This window comes from Lithobates pipiens, unplaced genomic scaffold, assembly GCF_037356315.1.
Source record: "Lithobates pipiens isolate NorthernLeopardFrog02 unplaced genomic scaffold, aLitPip1_a1.2 Scaffold_16, whole genome shotgun sequence".
NCBI lineage: Eukaryota > Metazoa > Chordata > Amphibia > Anura > Ranidae > Lithobates > Lithobates pipiens.
In genome coordinates, this window is record NW_027507748.1 from 105,732,142 (window position 1) to 105,758,342 (window position 26,201).

The 26,201-nt window shown below is 44.5% G+C and overlaps 1 protein-coding gene across 3 annotated transcripts in view; it reads left to right on the forward strand.

Moving 5' to 3' along the window:
• The window catches only part of TMEM45A (transmembrane protein 45A), a 60,660-nt gene that overhangs the window by 16,393 nt on the left and 18,066 nt on the right, over nt 1-26,201 (forward strand). For all 3 annotated transcript variants that reach the window (XM_077480206.1, XM_077480208.1, XM_077480207.1), the window contains exons 2-4: nt 5,008-5,216; nt 14,735-14,947; nt 19,851-20,035. In XM_077480206.1, coding sequence (XP_077336332.1) covers nt 5,027-5,216; nt 14,735-14,947; nt 19,851-20,035 — 588 coding nt within the window. In that variant the 5' untranslated portion in view covers nt 5,008-5,026. The remainder of the gene's footprint in view (nt 1-5,007; nt 5,217-14,734; nt 14,948-19,850; nt 20,036-26,201) is intronic.

Sequence of the window (26,201 nt, forward strand, 5' to 3'; positions counted from 1 at the left end):
ACTGCTATCCCTGCCTGGTCTCAACTGATCCTAGATTAGCTCAACACCTGCCAACAGCGACTCAACTCATCAACTCCTCACTCTCCCACAACACCCTCAAGGCCTACCAAACAGTCTGGAGTGCCTTCAAAAAATTCCTGTCACACCACTCCAGGGAGACTTCAAGCATCAAACAGATTCTGGCCTTCATTTCGTACTGGCCCTATCACACAACACTATTCGCTTATACCTTGCAGGCATCCAACATTTCTTGTCCCTATGGGACCACGCAAAACCCTCCTTCTCATACTATGCTATACGAGCCATTCTACGTGGCGTTTATAATCTCCAACCTGCGGTCAGTGCCAAACGCTCACCCATAACAGGAGAAATCTTTAGGGGTATGTCGACCATCCTGACGACCTCTTAATTTGGTCTTCTCCCCAGTAGGGTCCTACAAGCAGCCATGTACTTGGCCTACTACGGGTTCTTGCGACCTGGAGAGTTCACGTGCAGCAATTATTCAGGCCAACTCCTACGTAAATGCCGCTTGGTCTGCTACATAGATCACTTCATCCTGCACCTAGCGGTCTCTAAAACCCAGCAAGTAGGCTCAGGGATAGACATCCATCTTTACAGAACCAATAATAGCTGGTGTCCAGTTGCTACACTCAACCAACTATTATCACTACTGCCCGAATAGCCGGACTCTAGTCCCCTTCTTCCTTTTCCTGTCAAACCCTTGAGCGCCTGTCAGTTTATGAAACACATGAGAATTCTTCTTTGCAACCTTCACCTGAACTATAGCCAATACTCCGGACACTCCTTTCGTATTGGGGCAGCATCCCGTCACGTGGTCCCAGACCATGTCATTAAAAGACTAGGCAGGTGCAAGTCTACCTGCTTCGCTTGCTACATCCCCAACCCGCAAGTAGAAATGGCTCAGGAGTTTACTAAACTCAATGATCAAACTCAATTCAATAAAGAACTATCTCCTACCTGAATGTTTTTGCCCCCTTATTTTGGTATACCATACGTTAGACCAAAGGCACACTTTCAGGTCTATTTCATGTGGTCATTTTTTTTTTTTTTTTTTTTTATGTTAACTCTGAATGTTATCCGTATTGGCCATAGGGCTCCAACCATAAATAAGAAGGCCAGTATGGTGGCCTGAATTTATGGGAGGAGCTGGGGGGGGGATTTAACCAGCCTGCTCACCTGTGGTCTTTGTCCGTTTCCTGTGTGGGATACCCACCCTCCCGGGATACCCACCCTCCCATCCCCTTTTTAGAGCATTTCTCAAAGTATTCATACTCCTCAGAGATTACTAGTTTTATATCATTTCATATTTATTTAATTTCATTCCTTGTTTCTTATCTGGGGTATGCCCCCTTATTTTGGTATACCGTACGTTAGCCCAAAGGCACACTTTCTATTTCATGTTGTAAGTTTTATGTTAACTCTGAATGAATCCGTATCCATATTGGCCATAGGGCTCTAACCATAAATAAATATAATATCATTTTTTTTTTTTTTTTTACCTCCGCCTGGAGTTTCACTTTAAGAAGTGTCAGGTAACAGTGAAGATTATTAGCTTCAATGTGCAATGGAAGTGACTACTCTTAAATTTGCCCTTTTCCTTTATATGACAGTGCATAATGCTTTATATTCAGTTCTGTATCGTTCGTTGCAGCTATTAACATATAAATTGTATTAAAATATATTTTCCATAAATCAGTTTGTAATTTTTGTTCAGTGCCCTTTTCCTCTGCAGGGGGTAGGTGGTGGAATCGGTGTGTGGTGTCCATGGCAAGGGACTAAACACATTCTGTTTGCACTCTCCCTCTGTATTCCCCAAGTGATGTTTGCACCTTTATTACTGAGAAACCTTCTTCCCGAGTTCCCAGCTGCTCTTTGATCATCACATGTATAGGCAATTTGAAGCAGTAAAAGGGATGAGACAATATGGATTTCCTGTTTTATTGGCATGAGATAAGCTTTAGATCCTAATTTATGCTTAAAGCGTGAGTCCACCGGGACTCCGCGTTTTTTTTTTTTTTTTTTTTAAAAGCCAGCAGCTACAAATACTGCAGCTGCTGACTTTTAAATAGTGACACTTACCTGTCCAGCGCGCCCGCGATGTCGGCACCCGAAGCCGATCGCTCGCTCGGCTGCCGGGTCCCGCCGCCATCTTGGGTATGGGAATCAGGAAATGGAGCCTTTCGGCTTCATTTCCCGGTTCCCTACTGCGCATGCGCGAGCCGCGCGGCGCAATCCGGACGGTCCCCGCTGCCTCTGGGAGCTGTGTGTTTCCCAGCAGGCAGCGGGGCACTTGGATTATCCAGGTAACTGCACCCCCCTCCCCCCTGAAAGGTGCCGATTGTGGCGCCGGAGGGGGGGAGGGATCAGATGAGCGGAGGTCCATTTTAGGGTGGACCTCCGCTTTAACGTTTGCAATTGATATTTGTAATTGTAAAGCAACAGTTATTTTGTTATCGCCTGTGCTGTTAGCTCTGAAGAGGAACAGGACTTTTAAAGCCTCATGTACACTGCTGCTGGTAAATGGACGTTTAGGCTTAATGTACACGGGACGTTTTTACAACCTCTCCTGAATGATTTAACTTGACAGATAGTAACCCACGCTAAAAACATCAGTTTTGCCGCTTTGCATTTAGAAGCGTTTGAAAACTGTTAACATTTTTTTTTCAAAATAGCCAAAAATGAAAACCGCCTGTAAAGAAAACACGGCTAAATGTGAGTTACCGCACTTAGCCAGGTTTAGCTGCGTTTGGCGTCTGAAACGTCGGAAACTTCGGCGTCTGAACTCATTTTTTTGCTTTCAAAGAAAAGCCTGTAAACTAAACTGCCTAAAAATGACATTAAACAAACCTGTGTACATGTACACAAAAGATAACATTGGACGAGTTCAGGGGCAGCTGCAAACGGCATTCCAACTGCCTCTGAACGTCCGTTTACCAGCAGCAGTGTACATGAGGCCTAAGACCCCTTTCACACTGAGGCGGAGTGGGCGTAGGTGGTAAAGTGGTGCCATTTTTAGCGCCACTTTACTGTCTTTTTAGTGGCGGTTTTCGGGCTCTAGCGGGGCGGTTTTAACGCCCACTAGTGGACGAAAAAGGGTTCAAAGCGCCGCTGCAGCGGCGCTTTGCCAGTGGTATAGCCGCGCTGCCCCATTGATTTCAATGGGTAGGAGCGGTGAATACACTGCTCCTTCCCCGCTCCAAAGATGCTGCTAGCAGGACTTTTTTTTTTTTTTTTTTACCGTCCTGCTAGCGCACCATTCCAGTGTGAAAGCCCTCCGGGCTAGAGTGAAAGAAGTCGCTTTTTTCAGGTGCTATACAGGTGCTATTTTTTTGTGCTGTAGCGCCTGAAAAACGCCTCAGTGTGAAAGGGGCCTAAGAGTGCTCTTATCAGACACGGGAAGTCCAGTCTGCAAGGAAGGGGATAAAAAATAAATAATAAAATAAAATAAAATCAATAGATTACAGTATTCCATAGCAACCAATCTGATTTCAGTTCCCTGAAATCAGACCAATACAAGGTGGGTTGTAATTGGCTGCTGCTGACGTTTACATGCTATACTACCCTTACATTGGAAATTGAAGAAGCCTTGCACGTCAAAAGGAGTTGTAGCAAATTATTGCTTTTCCACCACAAAACAAGAATTAGGCCCCATGTACATGGGACGCTAAGGCAAAGTCCTCTGAACTCATTTTTTTGACACCTTGAAACCTGCGTTTAAAATGCCCGTTTAGCCTCGCTTGCATGCCGCGTTTAACCGCGTTTGCATCTAGAAGCGTTTATTAAGATGACCTCATTTAAGACCCTCCCCAAGCACAAAAAAACATTGTAGTTAACTATTTCAGCCATTTTGACCAGAGTGAGTAGCAGCAGCAGCAGAGTGAATAGTTGTCTACTTGTATTTGCCTCTACTTCTGTGCTTTTTTTTTTTTTTTTTTGCAATGGATCTCATAATGAGCATATGTGAGGAAATGCTCCTGACATTTCTCTTGATGAGGCTAGAATGACATAGAAAATTGCGTGAGAGGTCCAGAGTCAGAGTTTGTCGCCATGGGACCCATCCTTTGGTTGCGCAGCGAATGTCGGCAGGATATTTTGTAAACATGTACGTACAGCTGCGTACCTACCCTGACAAATTGTTTTTTAATTTCAGACGCATGTCCATTGCCACATTTGACCTTCTACTTGAAAAAGTACATCTATATATGGCGATTTTATTTATTATATATAGCAAATAATTTAAAACATTTTTAAATGTTTAAAAAAAAATATTATATATATAATTATTATAATATAATTATTTTTTTTTTCATTGTTTTACATCATATTTTTGTCTTTTAGGTCTAAAATATAGGACACCTTTTAAAAATGCTTATAAACGAAAACGCATCTAAATGCGTGTACTCGCGTTTAGCACCTGAAACGTGGAAATCCTCTACGTCTGAACCCTTTTTTTTTTATTTCTTCCAAAGAAAATCTGTTAACCGCAACTGCAAAAAACTGCAATAAACAAGATGAAATTAGTTCAGGGGCAGTTGAAAAAATCGCCCAACTGCCTCTGAACGCACGTTTAACAGTGTCTCGTGTACATGGGGCCTTATTGTCCATCCACATTCGGATTCACCACCTGCTCTAACCTCTTGATGGCCACACTAACGTGCCGCAGCCATGCACATTGGAATCGCTTGAAGCAATAAGGGGTATAATGCCGGCTGTAGCCACAAAACATCATGGCCGCTACATGTGTATACCCCGTCTGTTGCCTCTGCATCTAAAATCGGTAGCGGTTGGCCCTAAGAATTCAAATGCCCTCCTATAATACAAATGCAAATATATAAGGCTGTCCTATCCCGAAATGCATATCTATAGTCCTTCTATTTCAAGAATGTAGAAAAAAGGCTCAGCGGTTGCCTCACTAGCTCTTTGGTTTAGAACAAAATCTTGTTTTCAGATTTCCTTTTTATAATCCTTTTTTTGTTCCCTTTACAGAAATTGAACTACCGAATTGATGGCTAATTTTAAGGGCCATGCACTTCCAGGAAGTTTCTTCCTCATCTTTGGCCTGTGGTGGTCTGTGAAATACCCCCTGAAATATGCCTGCCGAAAACATAAAAAGATTTGCTGGTTTGGTTCCAAAGTTGGTTTCCAGCGTGTGGAGGTGATCGAAGGAGCAGTGAAAGCAATCTTTGCATTGATAGGTAAGTCAAGTCATTGTGTTTGCACTTTCCATGAGGTGCTTGTGTCACCGTGACTGGATTTGAGCCTATAAATCTGAGTTGTTAAGTCATTGTCATGTCATGTGATTAGGGCAGTGTGTACATTGTGACAGGGAGAGGCACTGCCATTTCCTTTACCTGTACTGGCTGTATACTGAACTGTTACTGACGTCTCTTTTTGTTCAGTTTTGTACTTTGTACTTGGCACTCATAATGATATTGTGTAGAGGAAACTGAAGACATTTCACTTTAAAGTGATTGTAAAATCTTGTGTTTTTTAAATTGTTTAAATAAACATGTTATACTTATTAGAATAAAGAATAAGTGCAGTGCAATAACATTAATGTCCAATTCCAAGATGAAAATCCACTGAGGAACCACAAGTCCCAGAAAGAAGATGGGGAAGACCACGTGAAAGGATGAGTCCAATCCACTATTGGTGAGTGACAATCCTTCCACCAGCTGATAAATTAGCGCTTATCAGATCGAATGGACCCCTGAATTACCAGAAAGTCAAACACGCTTTGTCTCCACAGGAGAGAAATGAAAAGGATCCCCAGCACTTCAGTAAACTGGAACAGCCCAAAATGGATATAAAAGAAATAAAACAATCAACGTGCTCTCCGTTGATACCGGCCGTTGTTACGGCAACTCGCTACTATTGGTACTTTACATACCTATTATGGTGGAAATACATGTGAGTGCACACTTTTATAAAATTAAAATCAGTTTTTAAGTGTATCAACGGAGAGCACTTACATAGTTTTATTTCTTTTATATCCGTTTTGGGCTGTTCCAATTTACTGAAGTGCTGGGGATCCTTTTCATGTCTCTCCTGTGGAGGCAAAGCATGTTTGACTTCCTAGTAATTCAAGGGTCCATTCGATCTGATAAGCGCTCATTTATCAGCTGGTGGAGGAATTGTCACTCACCAATAGTGGATTGCACTCACCCTTTCACGTGGTCTTCCCCATCTTCTTTCTGGGACTTGTTATTGCGCTGCACTTATTCTTTATTCTAATATGTATCTGAGGTGATGTGATTAACCTGAAGTGTTCAACTTGCAATTTTAACAATTTTTTATTGTTTGCACTAATTGCCCCATTTTATTATAATGTTATACTTATGTGCTCTGTGCAGTGGATTTGCACAGGGCAGTCTGGATCCTCCGCCTTTTCTCGAGTCCCTCCTGGCCCCTCCCTCCTGTTTAGTACCCCCACAGAAAGCAGCTTGCTATGGGTGCATTTGAGCTGAGCTGCAGCTCCGTGTCCATTCCGACATGGAAGTGTGTTTCGGCCCCGCCCCCTCTCCTGATTGGCTAGCTGACTTTGACAGGAGCCAATGGCGCTGCTGTTGTGTCTCAGCCAATCAGGAGGGAGAGTCTCAGACGACCGAGGAACTCCTGGAGATAGCTGGATAGAGCTGGGGATTAGGTAAGTATTGGGGGGGGGGGTGCTGAGGGGGTCTGCTGCACACAAGGGCTTTTTATCCTAATCCATAGAATGTATTAAGCTAAAAAAAACTTCTGACTTTACAACCCCTTTAAACCTATATTGTTTGGAGGGGCAGATTCACCCACTGCTTTCTACATTTCTTGGGAACAGCAGGAATGATCTCAGTTCCAGGCTCTGGGTTTATCAGTGGGTAGGACAAATGGAAAGACCAGTAAACTATAGTACACTATATTACAAAAAGTATTGGGACGTCTGCCTTTATACTCATATGAACTTTAATCGCACCCCAGTCTTAGTCCGTAGGGTTCAATATTGAGTTGGCCCTCCCTTTGCGGTCCACAAGGTTTAGGAGTGTGTCTATGTTTGACCATTCTTCCATAACCGCATATGTGAGGTCTGGCACTGATGTGGCCGAGATGCCCTGGCTCACAGTCTCCGCTCTAATTCATCCCAAAGGTGTACTATCGGGTAGAGGTCAGGACTTTGAGCAGGCCAGTCAAGTTCTTCCATCCCAAACTCACTTGCTCATGTCTTTATAAACCTTGCTTTGTGCATAGGTGCGTAGTCATGTTGGAACAGGAAGGGGCCATCCCCAAAATGTTATCACAAAGTTGGGAGCATGAAATTGTCTAAAATGTCTTGGTATGCTGCTGCCTTTATGCCGCGTACAAATGATCGGACTTTCTGATGGGAAATGTTGGATGTGAGCTTGTTGGCTGTAAGTCTGACTGTGTATGCTCCATTGGACATTTGTTGGCTAGCAGGTTCTCAAATTCTCCGCCAACAAATTTTTGTTGTCGTGTGTACACAAGTCCGTCGAACAAAAGTCCACGCATGCTCGATATCAAGTACGAGTCGGAAGCGCTCGGTCTTGTAAAACTAGCGTTTGTAATGGAGATATCACGCACGTCTTGTACATCACTACGTTCATAATTGTTGGTCGCATAAACGATGGCCGTGTGTATACAAGACAAGTTGGAGCCAACACCCTTCAAACAAAAATCCACAATTTTGTTTTCAGAAAGTCTGATCATGTGTACGAGGCATTAGAGTTCCCTTCACTGGAACTAAGGGGCCAAGTCCAACCACTGAAAAACAACCCCACACCATAATTCCCTCTCCACCAAATGATTTGGACCAGTGTACAAAGCAAGGTCCATAAAAACATGGATGAGCGAGTTTGGGGTGGAGGAACTTGACTGGCCTGCCTAGACAGGGACAGTGGGGACGCATCATTATTCACCTAAAATGTAAACACACTTTGCCTCTCATACCCGTTTACTCCTATGGACCAGAGCAATTTTTACCATCCTGCTATGGACCTGTTTGGCAAAAACTTTGACATTTACTTAAAGAGGAGCTCCAGTCATATTTGTAATAATTTAAAATCATCAGCTATAAAAACTCTAGCTGTAGATTTTTAATAGACAGATACTCACTTGTCCAAGGATCCATGGCTGTGCTCACCCGAGCCTGCTTCACAGCTGGCTGCCCACTGTGCATGCGTTTGCTGTGCTGTGCATTGTGACTGGTCCCACAATCCTCCCACAAGGAGAACTTCTGATTACTGTTAAAACCAGGTACCCCCCCCAAAAAAAAGTGCTATTTATTAGAGGAGCAGGGGAAGATGCCTTAAATGGGAAGGGAAATTCCCCTTTTGGGTAAATCTTTGCTTTAAGATAACAACGTAACACACATATATATATATATATATATATATATATATATATATATATATATTTTTTTTTTTTTTAAAACAAACAAGGCTTTCTTTTCGTGATATTGTCTCGCAAAAATTATTTATTTTTTTCACAATCTTTAGATAATAAAACATAACTAAACAAAAATATAAAAACTGAAAAAAATACATTTTTTTTTTTTCTTATTGAGTAGTAGCAGTTGAAAAATTTAATAGTGTTACTGCAGATAAAGTGCATATTTTACTCTGTAATTTTGTCCTGTTTTAAAATTAAATAAAAATTATTATTCTGGTGCAAAGCATTGCAAAGTTATTTATAAATTAAATAAAGTGGTGTGTGTGTGTGTGTGTGTGTGTGTGTGTTTGTTTTTTTTTTTTTTTTTTTTTACTTTTGCGCTTTTTTTAAATAATAACGGTTAATAAAATAGAACAAAAAAATCATCAGGAAAATAATAATGAATGGAGAAGGAGAACAATTTAGAGTTATTAGGGCTGATAAGAATAAACTAAAGGGTTTAAACAGAGGAACATTTTATTAATACGGTATTAAATCTAAAGGGAATATTAATAAAGATTTTTTACTCCTGCAAAGTAATGTCATAATGTGCTAGTATGCAATGCCTTGAAACTAAGTCCTCCAGCAGGGCTTTCATCCTCACCCAGTTTTCCTTCTGTGTTCGCTTCCACACGTGTGGGAGTGACGGCCGCAGCACAGAGCTCTGTAGGAAAGACATGACAGCACATTTAGGAGATAGTCATTTACAGGTAAAAAAATAAAAAATCACAAAATTAGTTTATCACCGCTTTAAAGAAGAAGTCCAGCCTGAGCTCGTTTGGCTGGGCCTCTCCTATGGGTCACAGGAATGCAATTCGTTTTCTAAAGTCCGCTCTCTGCGGACGTCACCAATGTCAGTCCAGGCACCGCGTCATCCCGTCTCTGGGAGTCTGGCTCCGCCAGATGCCTGGATTGATTGCTGTTTTAGCCTCTTAGCAAGCTGCTGAGACAGCTGTTCCCTGCCCCTCCTCAGCTCAGTGCTCATGTGAGCGTGGAGGAGCAGACCAGGAGAGCTGCTTATTGACAGGCAGCAGCTCTCCACTTGGTGGAACCGAGAGAACCAAGCAATCGTCGGTGTTAGATGGTTCAGATCTCAGTGCAGAGATGCCGGGGGACAGATGCTTCATCAGACTGATGCTGCATCCACCTAGGTAAGCATAATGGGGAAAAATGGATTCTTATACTACTACTCCTTTAAGTAACCACTTGTGGACCGCCCACTGTAGATATACTGTGGCAGGGTATCCGCTCTGCACCAGATCACTAGGTACGTGATTTAACACTTCCCAGGTCTGGGGTGTGCAGCCGGAAATCAACTACTGCTGTGATCCACCGGGACCCACAGATTACACAGGCAGAATGTAAATGTAGCAAGATCCCTGGCCTCCTTCTGTCTAACGAGAACCTCCAGGACCAGAGGTAGCTGACATCCTTCGGTATATGGTGCATTGTGAGACATAGTGTGTGCAAAGTAGTTAGTCATTGGGCACCAGACACTTCTTGAATGCATAAGAAATGTTATTTCTCTTAACAGAACTTTGCAACTTTGGGAGAGAGGGTTAGGGCCAGGACACCCTTAGGTAGTTGCAAAATTAGTTGGCAGACTCTGAGACTTCAACAGGAGGACAGCCATGCAGGGAAAGGCATCCAACAAGACGCTACATCTGCATTTGTAGGAATGTTGTCTCCTATGGCAACAGTTTTTAACAGTTCCTAACACATTCACTACAATCACTCATTGTAGTTCTTCAGCCCACTGAGCTCCCAGTCTCTCTCACTAGGCTAGATGATTCACTGCCCCTGAATCCCTTGAGCTCCTCCAATCTTCACGGTAGCTTCCTCAAGCATCACCCCCGCCTCTCTGCTGGGATCCTAAATTGGCACTCAAGATACTTCTCAAGCTTCATCCCGATGGTCTGCTTGGTCCATGGCTTGACACACAAGGCTGCTCTGCAAACGTTACCTCCACTGGCTGGATCCCTGGCTTGATACCCTCTGAAGTTTCCCGATTCTTCACCGTCCCCGGTTAGTGAGAATACTGCTTCGGTATTTGCTTCAGCTACTCACTGTGGTCCCTTTAGTGGCGACAGCTTCCCCTCTATCTCCGACCACATCAGGTTCTCCGGCCGGTAGAACCGTCACTTCTAGTTGGACTAATCCCAACCCTGCGCTGCTCTCTTGCTTCTGGATAAGCCCTCAGGCAGCCAGATGTGCTCGGGATAGGCCCAAACTAGCAGCCCGAGCAGTACAACACACGTCCAACCAGACACCTGTCCAGATGGCACAGAACCGTAATCACTTGACTCCACCCAAATATATAGGTTCTCCCAGCAGGCCCTGGGATTTAAGAAAACCTCTGTCCATTGGCTGGGATACCCCTTATACCCATAATCTGACCTTGCATTGCCCTTCTCATATCAAATGCCACCAGGTACCCAGCCACCTAGCGGCGGCAATTACAGGCTTAGAGTGAAAGCAATTGATCCTCAACATTAGCCAAGCTAGCTACTCCTGGCGGGTACATTTTTTTTTTTTTCTTTTTTTAGCACTGATCACTGTAGTCCTGCTATAAGTCACTGGTCGCCACCATTAGTAGTAGTGAAAAAAAAAAAATCCCATAGTTTGTAGACGCTGTAACCGTTTAGCAAAAAAATGTAACAGAATATATATTGGCCTAAATTGATGAAGAAACTAATAGAGATAGATAGATATATATATATATATATATATATATATATATATATATATATATATATATATATATATATATATATATATATATATATATATAATCTCTCTATCTCTCTATCGCCCGGCCTCCAAACGATCATAGAAACTCCGGGGACGATCTGGTCTGGCGGAAATCTCTGGTATTATCCGGGGGCCGGCGGATCCTGTGACCAACTCGCCGATGGAAGCGGTGAGTCGGTAGAAGCACCGGAGGGTGGCGGGAGGGGGGGTGTCCCCTCCCGTAAGAAAGATCAAGCGGTGGAACAGCCACTATGATCGTTCTTATGGTGCAGGCTCAAAACGCCGATATCTGAATGATGTCTGTGGCCTCCAGGCATCATTCAGATATACCCCCGGAAAGTCAAGGATGTCCCTGGACGTACCTTGGGCGGGAAGTGGTTAACTACATGATCCAGCCAGCAGATTCCTCCTGTGTTGTATCTGTAATATGGAGCTCTCTTTATTGTTCCCACAAGCTCTTTACCAACATTTGATCCATTTAACCATTTGACTGCTGGAAGATTTACCCCCCTCCCCCTTTCATGATCAGGTCACTTTTTGTGATACGGCACAGCATTACTTTAACTGACAATTGCGTGTCGTGCAACACTGTCCCCCCAAAAAAGTATGTCATTTTTTTTCCCCACAAATAGAGCTTTCATTTGGTGGTATTTGATCACCTCTGCCTTTTTTGTTTTTTGCTCTATACTTTGCGGGAACCAGTGACACCAATACAGTGATCAGTGATAAAAATAAGCACTGTCACTGTACTAATGACACTGATGGCTGGGAAGGGGTTAAGTGCTTCCTGAAAACACATATTTTCAGGCCAGCCTGTTTCAGTTCCTTTTTCCACCTGATCTTTATATCACCGCTGCCAACAATTACAGATAATTCTGAGTATTCAATATTGTAAAGCCATGGTTGCACGTACACGTCACCGCATTTACAGTGTCCATATCACTCCTGATACACTGTACAATCCTCTAAGCAGAGAACCTTTTCCATGTTTTGTATGTGGACTTGGGGCCGATTCACACTATTGTGATATGAAAACCCCATGAATCAACTGCAGGTTCCTACATTGCACCCGCCATGCACGCCAGTTCACACTGCATTATGCAAACTGCTGGGGAGTGTCATTATATGTTAACGACACCCCCATTTCAGCTCGCATATCGTACTGCAAACTGACAGTTCGGACATGAATCGGATCGTATAGGTGTGAACACACATGCGATCCGATTCTGGTCCGAACAGAAAAAAAAGGGTCTATCTATCTGTATGGCTGACATTGCACCCACACAGACAACGCATATAATGTGAACAGCAGTGCGCTGCGCATTACATGCAATGTCTGCCATCGCAATAGTGTGAACCAGCTATATATATATATATATATATATATATATATATATATATATATATATATATATATATATATATATATATATATATATATATATATATATATATATTTATATATACAAAAATATTACAGCGCATGCATGCAAAACTAACATTTACCTCCAGCAAGGCTTTTTAAAAACACCTAGACATTTTCAAAAAAACATTGTCAAAAAATATGTGGATTTGGTCACACCATATTGCTATACGGTGCTTAAGCCCACTTACTACGACAAAGTACCCCATGATTAGTGGGTCCTACACTATCCATAGACTAGGAGATCCTACTTCTCTGAACCATGGGAGCTATACTCCTATATATATATATATATATATATATATATATATATATATATATATATATATATTATACACACACTATATTCTATATTGTCAAAAGTATTGGGACACCTGCCTTTATACGCACAGTTTGTAGGGTTCAGTATTGAGTTGGCCCACCCTTTATAGCTATAACTGCTTCAACTCTTCTGGGGAGGTTGTCCCCAAGGTTTAGGAGTGTGTCTATGGGAATGTTTGACCATTCTTCCAGAAGCGCATTTGTGAGGTCAGGCACTGATGTTGGACGAGAAGGCCTTGCTCTAATTAATCTCAAAGATGTTCTATTTGGTTGAGGTCAAGACTCTGTGAAGGGCCAGTCAAGTTCCTCCACCCCAAACTTTCACATCCATGTCTTTATGGACCTTGCTTTGTGCACTGGTGTGCAGTCATGTTGGAACAGAAAGGGGCCATCCCCAAACTGTTCCCACAAAGTTGGGAGCATGAAATTGTCCAAAATGTCTTGGTAAAATGTCTTGGTATGCTGACGCCTTGAGAGTTACCTTCACTGGAACTAAGGGGCCAAGTCCAACCCCTTAAAAAAAAAAACCCACACCATAATCCCCCCTCCACCAAATGATTTAGATCAGTACACAAAACAAGGTCCATAAAGACATGGATGATCAAGTTTGGGGTGGAGGAACTTGACTGGCCTGCACAGAGTCCTGACCTCAACCCGATAGAACACCTTTGGGATAAATTAGAGCAGAGACTGCGAGCCAGGCCTTCTCGTCCAACAACAGTGCCTGACCTCACCAATGCGCTTCTGGAAGAATGGTCAAACATTCCCATAGACACACTCCTAAACCTTGTGGACAGCCTGACAAGATGTAATGACATAGACAGGACAGTGGATCTGACATGTTTTGTCTCAAACAGACATCATCTGGGCTAGATGATGTCCCCAGATGAGACGAAACACGTTGGGTCCACTATCCTGTCTATGCCATTACATCTTGTCTACTATCTACAAAGTAATCAATAAAATTAAAAATTATACTGCACCAGTACTCAAAAAAAATATTAAGCAATATTGCAATAGAACTGATTGAAAGCTCTATTTGTGAGGAAAAAAAAGGCATCAATTTTGAATCGTGTGGATTGAATAATAATACATACCGTATTTGCCGGTGTATAAGGCGACCCGGCATATAAGACGACCCCCTAATCTTACAGGACAAAAATGCTTTTAAATCTGTACTTACCGTATAAGACGACCCGGCTTTCGAGGCTTCCGAGGCTTCATGTTTCTTCCTTCTTCCTGCATTTGCTGGAGCCAATCACGGCGAGCGATGTATTCTATTAATGAATACAAAGCCTGCTTGGATTGGCAGAGGCTGTAACATCATCAGCCCTCGCCGCTCTGACTCTCCAAGCCAATCAGAGCAGGCTACAGAGTAGCCTGCTCGGATTGGCAGAGGTCGTTACTCCAATCCGAGCAGGCTTTGTATTCATTTGAATACATCGCTCACCAGGATTGGCTCAGCGGTATATACTGTATGTAGCCGAAGCGACATACAGTATTACCGAACACCCAGCCGGCATCCGAGGAGCTGACCCGGCGTATAAGACGACCCCTGCTTTTTGGCCAATTTTTTTACGTGTAAAAGGTCGTCTTATACGCCGAAAAATACGGTAAGCCTATCCTTTAAACTCCTTCAATGTACGTATGTATTTTATATCATATGTTTGACTGAGACGTGTGTGTGTATATATAGATATAGATAGATAGATAGATAGATAGATAGATAGATAGATAGATAGATAGATACTTGCTGCTTGTCTGTAAATGAAATTTTTTTTTTTTTTTTGCCCTCAGGAATTTTGGCTGAACAGTTTGTGCCGGATGGTCCACACCTCAAGCTGTACAATCATGAAGAGAAGCAGTGGGACCATCTTATGAACTGGCAGCATGCCACCATGTATTTCTTCTATGGCATCTCCGGGGTGGTGGATATCATCACCCACACCACAAAAGCTGTTCCTGTTGCCATGGATAGAATGATGCTCGCCATTGCTGTATTTGTTGAAGGTATTTTACACTAATCTTGTCCATTTTATGTAATATAAACATACTTCCAGTTATATACTAGACAGGGGATAACTGATTGTCCCGTGCTTCACTCTAGTCGTTCACTCTGGCGCTCAGTGAACGTGTCCATAGAGCTACATCCGGCCACAGAATTCAGCAACAGGGAGCAATGGATCAGCTTCAGTTACTCCAAACAAAACCTTCTTTTTTTTTTTTTTTAAACTTTGTATAAAGAGAACCTCTGTAGTGTGTTCCTATTAATCTCACGCTACACCAGTGGTGTCCAACCTGCGATCCAAGACAGCTAGGAGTGCGGCCCAATACAAAATCATAAACGTACTTAAAATCAAATTTTTTATTATTTTGGGATTTTATTGTAAAAATTCATTTACACTTCGCAAACACATGTGGCCAAAGAAAAATTGAAACAAGTGTCTCTACTGAACTTTTTTTATACGTTTTATCTTCCCAAAGAAAAATCTCCCGCTCTTCACAATCACGCCTTATTCATGCCATCAGTTTTCAGCAGCACCTTTATTTGTGAGCAACTATTTTCAAGGGTGAAGCACATGAAGGGCAAAGTTAGAACCAAAATATCTGCTGAGCACCTTGAGAATTGCTACTATATCCATCAAACCAGATATTGATGTGTTAGTTTATCATAAACAGTGTAAAATATCGCACTAGTTTTATGTTGCCCTCTTTTACTTTTATGATAAAAAAAAAAGATACCAAAAATTAAGTTTTATTACTCAGGTACATTATCTATACCTGTGAACGTTAATTTGTGATCTGCCCAACTTTTTCTGCACATCCGCTATCCTTATTGTTATGCCGCGTACACACGATCGCACATTCCGACAACAAAATCCATGTTTTTTTTCCGACAGATGTTGGCTCAAACTTGTCTTGCATACACACTGTCACACAAACTTGGTCAGAATTTGCGAACGTCAAGAACGCGGTGACGTACAACACGCACATCGACACTAGAAAGAGGAAGTTTAATACCAAGTGTGCTACTCTTTGGGCTCCTTCTGCTAATCTGGTGTTAGTAGAAGTTTGGTAGCAGACGATTCGCGCTTTTCAACCTCCTGCTTTTCCCATCGTTACTGCTCTTCAGTTTAGGGCAGCGTGATGAATGTGCTATCGCCATTACGCACAGTAGTTTTACCAGACCGAGCGCTTCCATTTCGTAGTTTATTCTGAGCATGCGTGGCACTTTGTGAGTCGGAATTGTGTACACACAATCGGAATTTACGCAAATGGATTTTGTTGTCGGAAAATTTGAGAACCAGATCTCAAATTTTGTGGGACGGAAATTCCGATGGAAAATGTCTGATGGAGCCTACACACGGTCGGAATTTCCGACAAAAGGCTCCCATTGAACATTTTCCATCAGAAAATCCAGCCGTGTATGGGGCATTAGTGTATTTAATGTGGCCCAGGAAGGTCCAGAAGTTGGACACTGGTGCTCTACACGTTCAAATCTGACCGTACAATCAACCTTGGATTTAAGCGTTGTAATATGAGGACCTACCTAAATGATCTAATCAGGAAGGCTTTTGAACTACAGAGTTGATGGTAGATCTAAAGGAGATTGTAAAGTATGGTGAGCGTATGAGATTTACCCTCTCTTCTGTCCCAGTGACATTTGTTGATCAATAAATCCAGAGCCATAGGAGGTAAAGTAATGTGTGCGCTTTAACTTTTACAATGAGCAGTAAGCCTCCTTACTGGCCTTGAGCCTGCCTGGAATGTTAAATAAAAAATAGTGAAGGAGGGGCAAAACCAATGTTGAGTTCACAGTAGGTGCCGGGCATTTTGCCATATTCCAATGCAAGACAATGCAAAATGCCTATCAGGCTGGTTCACACCATTGCGTTTTGGCACAAATGCAGTGCACAAATTACCACATCGCACTGCATTGTGGCCAACAGACACTTTGGAGTTGATTTACTAAAACTGGAAAGTGAAAAATCTTCTGCAGCTGTGCATAGACACCAATCTGCTTCCAGGTTTTATTGTCAAAGCTTAAACACTTGACCTTCTGGAAGATTTACCCCCCTTCCTGACATTTTTTTGCGATACAGTACTGCATTACTTTAACTAACAATTGCATAGTCACCCAACAGTGTACCCAAACAAAATTGATGTCCTTTTTTTTCCCACAAATAGAGCTTCCTTTTGGTGGTATTTCACCTCTGCATTTTTTTTTATTGTTTCTGCTATAAACAAAAAAAGGCCAACAATTTTGAAAAAATATATATTTTTTTTACTTTCTGCCATACAACAGAGTACACAGAGGTTACATGGGATAGATTAGAAGGGATGGAGGCCCAGAGACATATCCAGGGTGCACAGAGGAGGCCTCCATGCCTTCTAATCTATCCCGTGTATCCTCTGTGTACTCTGGGCATGTCTCTGGCCTCTATCCCTTCTAAACTAATCCATGTAGGGGGAGCACACGGTGGGGTGAAGTCCTGATAAGAGCTGTCACAGGAGGTCCTTTACACAGGAAACACGGCAGGCAGGGCAGTGAGGTTGGCACACTCAGGGTGATCAGGCAGGGTGGCAAGGTTGGCGCACACACAAGGTGATCTGGTTCCTGTTCTTAGGGGAGGTGGGGTCCTGGTCCCTCCCCAGGGAAGATGGGGTCCCTAGGTGAGATGTAGTCCCGGTTGCCAGGGGAGATAGGGTCCTTGTCCCCAGGGGAGATAGGGTCCTTGTCCCCAAGGGAGATGGGTGTCCTTGTCCCCAAGGGAGATGGGTGTCCTTGTCCCCAAGGGAGATGGGTGTCCTTGTCCCCAAGGGAGATGGGTGTCCTTGTCCCCAAGGGAGATGGGTGTCCTTGTCCCCAAGGGAGATGGGTGTCCTTGTCCCCAAGGGAGATGGGTGTCCCTCTCACCAGGGGAGATAGGTTCCTTGTCTCCAGGGGAGATAGGGTGTCCCTGTCCCTAGGGGAGATAGGATGCCTGTCCCCAGGGGAGAAGGGGTCTCAGTCCCCAGGCAGTGAGAGAGCAGTTGGTTTATTTGATAGCTCAGGCGCTCTGTGGTGGTGAGAGCAGTTGGTCTATTTGATGCCTCAGGCTCGCTGCGGTGGTGAGAGCAGTTGGTCTATTTGATGCCTCAGGCTCGCTGCGGTGGTGAGAGCAGTTGGTCTATTTGATGCCTCAGGCTCGCTGCGGTGGTGAGAGCAGTTGGTCTATTTGATGCCTCAGGCTCGCGGCGATGGTGAGAGCAGTTGGTCTATTTGATGCCTCAGGCTCGCTGCGGTGGTGAGAGCAGTTGGTCTATTTGATGCCTCAGGCTCGCTGCGGTGGTGAGAGCAGTTGGTCTATTTGATGCCTCAGGCTCGCTGCGGTGGTGAGAGCAGTTGGTCTATTTGATGCCTCAGGCTCGCGGCGATGGTGAGAGCAGTTGGTCTATTTGATGCCTCAGGCTCGCTGCGGTGGTGAGAGCAGTTGGTCTATTTGATGCCTCAGGCTCACTGCAGTGGTGAGAGCAGTTGGTTTACAATGTGTGGATATGTATGTGAGTGTGAACATAGTTCTGCAAATACATTGTTCCGTAAATTATTTTCCCAGTTCATCATATTCATTGCTTTGAATCTGATGTGATAAAACTGTATTTTTGCTTAACTGTCCATGTATCTCCTTTGATTTATGTGCGATATGGTCGGAAGAGGAGACAGGGGATGTTAGTGTTACCGCACATGTGCACTGCTGCCATAACAGTTGGAGAATTTCATGGAATGATTTTTGTGTGTTACACAAAGACTGTGCAGGCGCAGTGCAGCGGTGAGGGGAGTTGGTGTAGTTGATGGCTTTTACATCAAAGAAAGCCGTTCTACTGCACGCGCTTGCACATGTTTAATACACGTGGTTGGACTTTTTGACAGGTTGGAGCTTTTGGCAGGACACCGGTACCCGCTGATCGACATCTGCTGTGTTTAATCACAGCACGGCTGGGTCGCTGGTGGCATGCGTGCACCCCCTACCGGGAAGTTCTAGATCACGTACTAGGTACATGATCTGGTGCAGCAGCGTCGTCTTGCCCGGGTATATCTATGTGATACGGTCGGCAAGCGGTTAATTGAACAACCTGAAGTTAGAATCTGGTTATCATACACAGTTGCACAAGATTTTGCTTTCCCCAGTTTTAATAAATCAACCCCTTTGTGACATTTCCACTAACCAGTGGATATATACTAGGGTGGCTGCTCTGGGCCCTTATGGTAAAGTCTAAAACCACAACCAAAAAAATATATATATTGCAGCTTATCTGTCCTGATGTGGTGGCTGCATTTGTTTCCCTTTTTTAGGCTTTGTTCCTTCCATTTTCACCTGGGGATCCTGAAACTAACACTTTCTGTGCTAGATTTGCTTTGCTGATTTGCATTATAAAACTCTAGGGTGGCCTCCTTTTGTAGTTCACAGAAGATGGCTGGGAAAATGGTGACAAGGGCACTGGAGTTCTGGTAATATAAACGGGTATATATCTGTACTGGCAGAAATTGTGCCTTTCTTGGGGGGGAAAAAAAACAAAAACAAATGCAGCCACCACATCTAAGGACCGGAAAGCTGCAATATATTACGTTTGGTTTTAGATGGCCAACTCGTAATTCCTTTCAAGGATGTCTCTATCTCTGGTTTAATCCAGTGATTGTTTTAGTATGACATTTTAATTAAAGGTACACCCAACGTAAATTGTTTTTAAAACAATTCAATTTGAATTAACCTCGTTTAGGATAGCAGGATTACTGTAAGAGTTCTATTTTCTGTGATTAAATTGTTGATAGTTGAGTTAGGTTTTTTTATAAATGGTGATTGCAGCATGTGTATATTTCTCCAGCAGCTGTAGTGGTAAAATGCATTCTGATCAGAGAGACTTTTTTATTTAGGATTCCTGTTCTACTATCATGTCCATGGCAGGCAGGAGCTGGACCTTCACATTCATCTGCTCCTCTTATTCGCAGTATTTGGTGGAGCGTTGTGTATATTTCTAGAGGTCTTCTTCCGTGGAAATATAATCTTGGAGCTCTTCCGATGCAGTCTGTGTATATTACAAGGAAGTTGGTTCTGGCAGGTAAGTGTGGGGTGGGCAGGGTTACACCTTGTGTCTTAAAGTGACTCTTTACAGCAGGGGTCTCAAACTGGCGGCCCTCCAGCTGTTGCAAAACAAGTCCCATCATACCTCTACCTGTGGGAGTCATGCTTGTAACTGTCAGTCTTGCAATGCCTCATGGGACTTGTAGTTTCACAACAGCTGAAGGGCCACCAGTTTGAGACCCCGCTTTACAGCCATGTAATGAATGAGGACCTAAAGTGTTACTAAAAGCTGTGTGAAGTTGGCACCCCATGTTTGTAAAACCTGAATAAAAATATACCATTCGTTTGTGCTGATTTGTGCCTCAAAAATTAGCATTTGTGCCGATGCGGTTTCTGAGATATTAAACATGCAATGTAATGCAAGCCCCGCCCACTTTGCCCCCCATGTTGCTGAATTTTAAAAACAAGCGCGCCATTCGTTTGTGTCGCGTTTGTGCTGGTTTGTGCCGATTTGGTTGCAAAGATATTGTGCGTTATATTGGCTGAAACCCCGCCCACTTTGCACCCCATATTGCTGAATTCTAAAAACAAACCTGCCATTCGTTTGTGCTGCAAAAATAAACGTTTGTGCCACTTTGGTTGTGGAGTTATTGTGCGTTTATAGTTGCTAAGAACCCTGTCCACTTTGCACCCCATATTGCTGAATTTTAAATACAAACGTGCCATTTGTTTGTGCCGCAGAAATAAACGTTTGTGCCTCCTTGGTTGTGGAGATGTTGTGCATTAAAGTTGCTGCAACCCCGCCCACTGTGCACCCCATGTTGCTGAATCTTAAAAACAAATGCGACATTTGTGCTGCTTTGGCTGTGGAGATATTGTGCGTTTTATAGTTGCTGAAACCCTGCCCACTTTGCACCCCATATTGCTTAATTTTAAAAACAAACATGCCATTCGTTTGTGCTGCAAAAATAAACGTTTGTGCCACTTTGGTTGCAGAGATATTGTGCGTTTATAGATGCTGAAACCCTGCCCACTTTGCACCCCATATTGCTGAATTTTAAAGACCAACGTGCCACTTTAGTTTCGGAGATATTGAGGGGTATATGTTGTCAAACCACACTGACTTTACACCTCGTTATTAAATCTTACATACAACTAGACTTATTTGTTCGTGGTTTGTGCAGATTTGGTGGATATTGTAAATGATGTTTTACTTCACATGCGTGGTTTTGCCACCCCCACAGGGACCCCCCCCTTCTGATTCTATAGCGCTGACTGGAAGAGCAGACAGAGGAGGAAATCTGGGGAGGAGGCGGGCACAGCTGGCTCTGGCTCTAGTGAGGCAGTGCCAGCTGTTAATCAGTCTGCAGGGTGGATCTCGACAGTATTGTCAGGATCTGTCCCAGCTGCATCGCGGCTCTGCGCTGTCAGGAGATAGTGGGCAATAGCCCGCCACATGCACATGAGTTTTTTTTTTTGTCACAGGAGAACATACTATATGTCATCTTGTGAACAAAAAGAGAACTAAGGCCAAAAAAGGTTGGGCCATAGTTCTCTTTTAAACCAGGTGTTAACCAAGCAAAACAGCGCTCCAGCAAATTCTCTTATACAAGTCACTTCTTTTTTTTTTTTTTTTTTATTGATTTAAAAAAAAAAAAACATCTATGTCAGTAAACATTATTTTCCTGACAGACTCCATGGCAGACTACATGTGGGTTAACCCCGCCTCCTCTCCAATGCTATAGGACCCCACTCCCATAAATTTTGAGCTTGCCACTAGAGACTGCATTCCTTTCTTGTCCTCTCATTGAACCTCCTTACGTCTATCGATGTCCAAAATTGATTGTGGAAGTTGATGCCGGGCAGTTTCAAGATAGCCCAGGGCCCAGCCATGGGCGGGTGGGTGGCTCCAGGCCCCTGTGTCCTGTGATGGGGAAGGCCTTTGTATTTTTGTGTGTTTTTTTTTTTTTTTTGCTTCTATGGCGCAGGAACTCAAGTGCGTTCCAGGGTTTCGGTTCCGTCTTCCGGCTCGCTACTGCTTATGTGCGATCCTCGGACAAAGCCGAGGCTTGGTTTCGCGCATGCACAGTGTGGCAGGGGACCCGGCGGCCATGCAGGCGCTCTACGGCAGGTCACCACTGCACAGGCGCAGACCGGGCACGGCGGTGCCGTCATTCCGGCGGGGATGTTTGAATCCCTCAGAGCCCTGTCATTCTAAGGATTACTACAGGCAGCTTGCGTCATCTCCTCAGGCCCCAGGTTCCCAGATGATGGTTGGCTTCAGCCTGGGGCTATGGTAAAAGAGGGAAGGGGGGCTAAGATGCCTCTTAAAGGGGAAGCTGCTGACTCTGTTTCCCCTCATACACCGCTATGGGGCAACCCCAAACTTCGGCATTTTGCCTCTATCCCAGATCCTGGCCTGTGGTCCAGGTTTGGAATACTTACCCTTGGGCATGTCATGCCTCGGGGGACTCTCATTCCCTTTCCAGACCTTAGGGAGGCCTATGATCTTCCCTCCTGGATGTTGTTTCGATACCTCCAGCTGAAGCATGCCTCGCAGGCCCAATTCCCCGGGAGGGTCCTGGTTGAGCCTCACGGGGTGGAGAGGTTTCTTGCCTCCCGTGGGGTGGACAGGATTCTCTCTTCTATATATCTACGCCTCACCTGTGGGCACCCCGGTGAGGACTCGCCCCTATTTCTAGTCTGGAGAGGGGACATCCCGTCCCTCTCCGAGGAGGAGTGGGACTCAGCGATTCAAAATTACCTCCCAAGGGTAATCTCCGCAAGAGACAGGTTTATTCAGCTAAAATTTTTACATAGAGCCTATTATACTCCCCAACGGTTGGCTAGGATTTATCCCACCCAGTCGGAACTTTGCCCTAAGTGTCAGCAGGCGACTGGTACATTCTACCACGTCACCTGGGAGTGTCCACTTATCCAGGAGTATTGGCAACACATACTTGCTGATATCAATGCTGTTACTGGTCTCTCGGTGGACATGGATCCTAAGGTGCTTCTCCTTGGCATAACGGATAGTGTAGTTCAGACTACCTATAGAAGTCTCCTACTGTTTTATCTCTGCTTTTATGCTAGAAAAGCACTCCTGCAGATGTGGAAGCAGTCGTCTCCCCCTACAGTTTCCCAGTGGCACTCGATGGTGGACTCAGTGCTGCCACTATATAAACGTACATATATGGGGCGGAAATGCCCCAAGAAATTTGGCGGTATCTGGGATCCATGGTTGAGTGCCCACTCTCTTACTGTCTGAAAGTAACACCTTCCTTCTTTCCTTACTTGTTTTACATCAAGATTGAGGTTCGAACTCTGTCAAATATGTTTGTATTGAGAATTGTGCATAAGTTGTACTGTTGCCTTTTTTTTTTTTTTTGATTAATAAAAACGTTTCTGTTAAAAAAAAAAAGGGGAAGCTGCACTGCTATTTGTACTCCTTTGTTCCAGGACATGTGAGTGTTCCTACAAAGCTGCAGGATCACCTCCTATTCGTCTGCCAGGGTGCCATGGACAGATCACCACCTCCGTACAGCCAGCCCTCATTCTCTAGGTATGTGGGGCATGAGAAGGGGAGGGCCAGGTCCACGTGCAGATGGACTGATTCCCTAAATGTCACATTCTGCCCTCTCCCTTTTTTAGCCATTCCAGGTCAGGCCATCAGCTTACTGTCCAAGATGACAGAGACCTTGCCAGGCCACAATGCCCACCTTCTTTATCAAGGTCCAGACGTGACTCTGTCTAGGACCCAACCTCAGAGGAGATGTTCCCATTCCTCCTCCCAACAGAGGAGATGTTCCCATTCCTCCTCCAAACACCACACCCACCACCACGACAGCCATTTTGATCACAGATCCTGCTGGAGTTGTGAGACCCGGGTCCCGGAAGTCAAGTCCTTATGTGACCCTTGTTATGCCAAGGTGGTCAAGAAAAAGATGCTGAAAGCCGGCTAATGGAGACGCTGGTCAAACGAGTGGAGAAACAATCCCCCAAAGAGTGGGGTACATCTTGCATGCAGAGCCAGTCCACCACATTATCTGGCTCCTTGGCTGATGAGGCCCAGGAGGATCCGGGTCCATTCCAGCCTTATGATTCCTCCCCTGATTCCTAGCACAGCGAGATGAAGGGAGATGAGTTTGTCAGAGGCTTTGACTTCACCCTGATTTCTCCACTAATTAAAGTGTTCAAAGAGGCCCTTAAGTGGCAAGACTCTTTTACTCCCATGGCTAAACAGAAGAAATTCTTTAAGCATCTGGTGAAAGAACATTCCAATTTTCCACTCCTCTCTGAATTAAAGGATATTAGTGACAAGGAATGGAGCAAGGTAGATAAGAAGACCTCTATGTCAAGTAGAACCTCCAGGTTATACCCCTTCAAGGCTGAGGAAGTGAAATATCTGGAAAACGCTGCCCTCGTAGATGCAGCTCTGATGCGACTAGCTAAACGCGTTCACAATTCTTCTGGAAGATGCGGTATCCTTCAAAGATGGGCTTGAGAGAAGAATATATCAAGATCTTAAAAGGATTTATGGGTCAGCCTGAATGGCTTGCAAAAACGCCTTGGCCATGGAGGTCTAGATGGAGAATGTAGACTCCATGATCAGAGGAGTCTCAGAAGAACTGGCCAGGAGCTGAAACTGGCGGTGGCCTTCCTGGGGGAGTCTTCAATCAACCTTATCTGCCTGTCATCCCTGACTATACTGTCCTCGGTCACTGCCAAGCGGGCCTTGTGGTTGCACCCCTGGCTCACTGACCCAGCATCCAAGCAGGCCTGGTGTAGGATCCCCTTAAAGGGTCCTCGCTGTTTGGTGACAAGTTGGATAGCGCCATAGCCCGGGCCACAGGTGGGAGCTTGGCTTCCTGCCTCAGGTTAGGCATCTGTTCAATCAGAAAAGGCCTCAGCACAGAAGACCTAGTACTGAGCATTCAAGGGAAGCACGCTCTTACAGGCCCGGCTGAGATATCAAAAGGAATTGGAGCAGAAGACAGGCATCCTTTCAGAAGCCCGCTAAGAGCCAGGCATCCAGGGGACGAAAGCCGGCTAAGCCATTTTGAGTTTGGGCCTGCCCAGACGGGTCGGGTGGGGGCGCGCTCTGCTTCTCTTCCAGCACGTCAGGGAAAAAGTAATCTGGAACTAGTCCAGTGCCTGATATACTGTACTTAGTTCCACATGGTAGAAAGTTCCATCTCTCTCCCCGTGGAAAAGATTCCAGTCATTCAAGGAAGAATCTCACGAGCTCCGAGCTCTTCACACCTAAAAGCCTCGCAATGCTTAAAGATTATCGGCACAATGGTCAAGTGGTCTCTGGGGAGATTACGCCCTTTTTCAGATAGGGTTTCTTCAACGATGGAACATGGCAATCAGTCCATTCACACAACTTCAGTGATGAGGAACAGCCTCTTCTGGTGGCTCCAGTGCAGAAGTCTGCTCACCTGCCACTCCATCACCCATGTCTCGTGGGTCACGGTCTTGACTGATGCCAGTGGTACTGGTTGGGGAGGCCTTTGCCGGTCAGAACTTGCTCAAAGCAAGTGAGGTGCCCCTTTTCACAACCCAGGCTCGAATGTCCTGGAGTTACGGGCAGCCTGGTCCGCCCTCCAATCTTTCACTCATCTCCTGAAGGGGAAGTCAGTTTTTCTGAAGATGGACAACACCACATCTCATATGTGAAGAGACGGGGACACTTGGAGCTCTACTCTGCTCCAAGAAGTCCCGAAGTAGATTTATTTGCATCCCCCTGCAACTTCAAAATCAAGAAGTTATGCACTCGAGCCGTTGCAGCCAAGCCTTTGGAATAGATGCCCTGACAGATCAGTGGAAGCTCCAACAGGGCGTACGCCTTTTCCCCGTTCCCGATCATCCTCAGATTCTTACGGAGGCTTCAAGCGGAGGTGGTCAAGGTGGTGATGATAGCACCTTACTGGCCAAACAGGCCACGGTTTCCCCTCCTGCCCCAGCTCAGCTTCAGGGACTTGCTACCTCTTCCTCTCAGGCTGGGCCTTCTTTCTCAGAGGGGCAGTCCTGCACCCTTGTCCGGCATTACTGAGACTGATGGTCTGGTTCTTGAGAGGGAAACGCTGTAGTCTCTCGGGTGTGCTTCAGGAGTAATTTCCATCCTCATGGGCTCAAGAAGGGCAATCGCGAACGAATAAAGTATATGAGAGAATTTGGGCCAATTTTATCAAATTCTCATC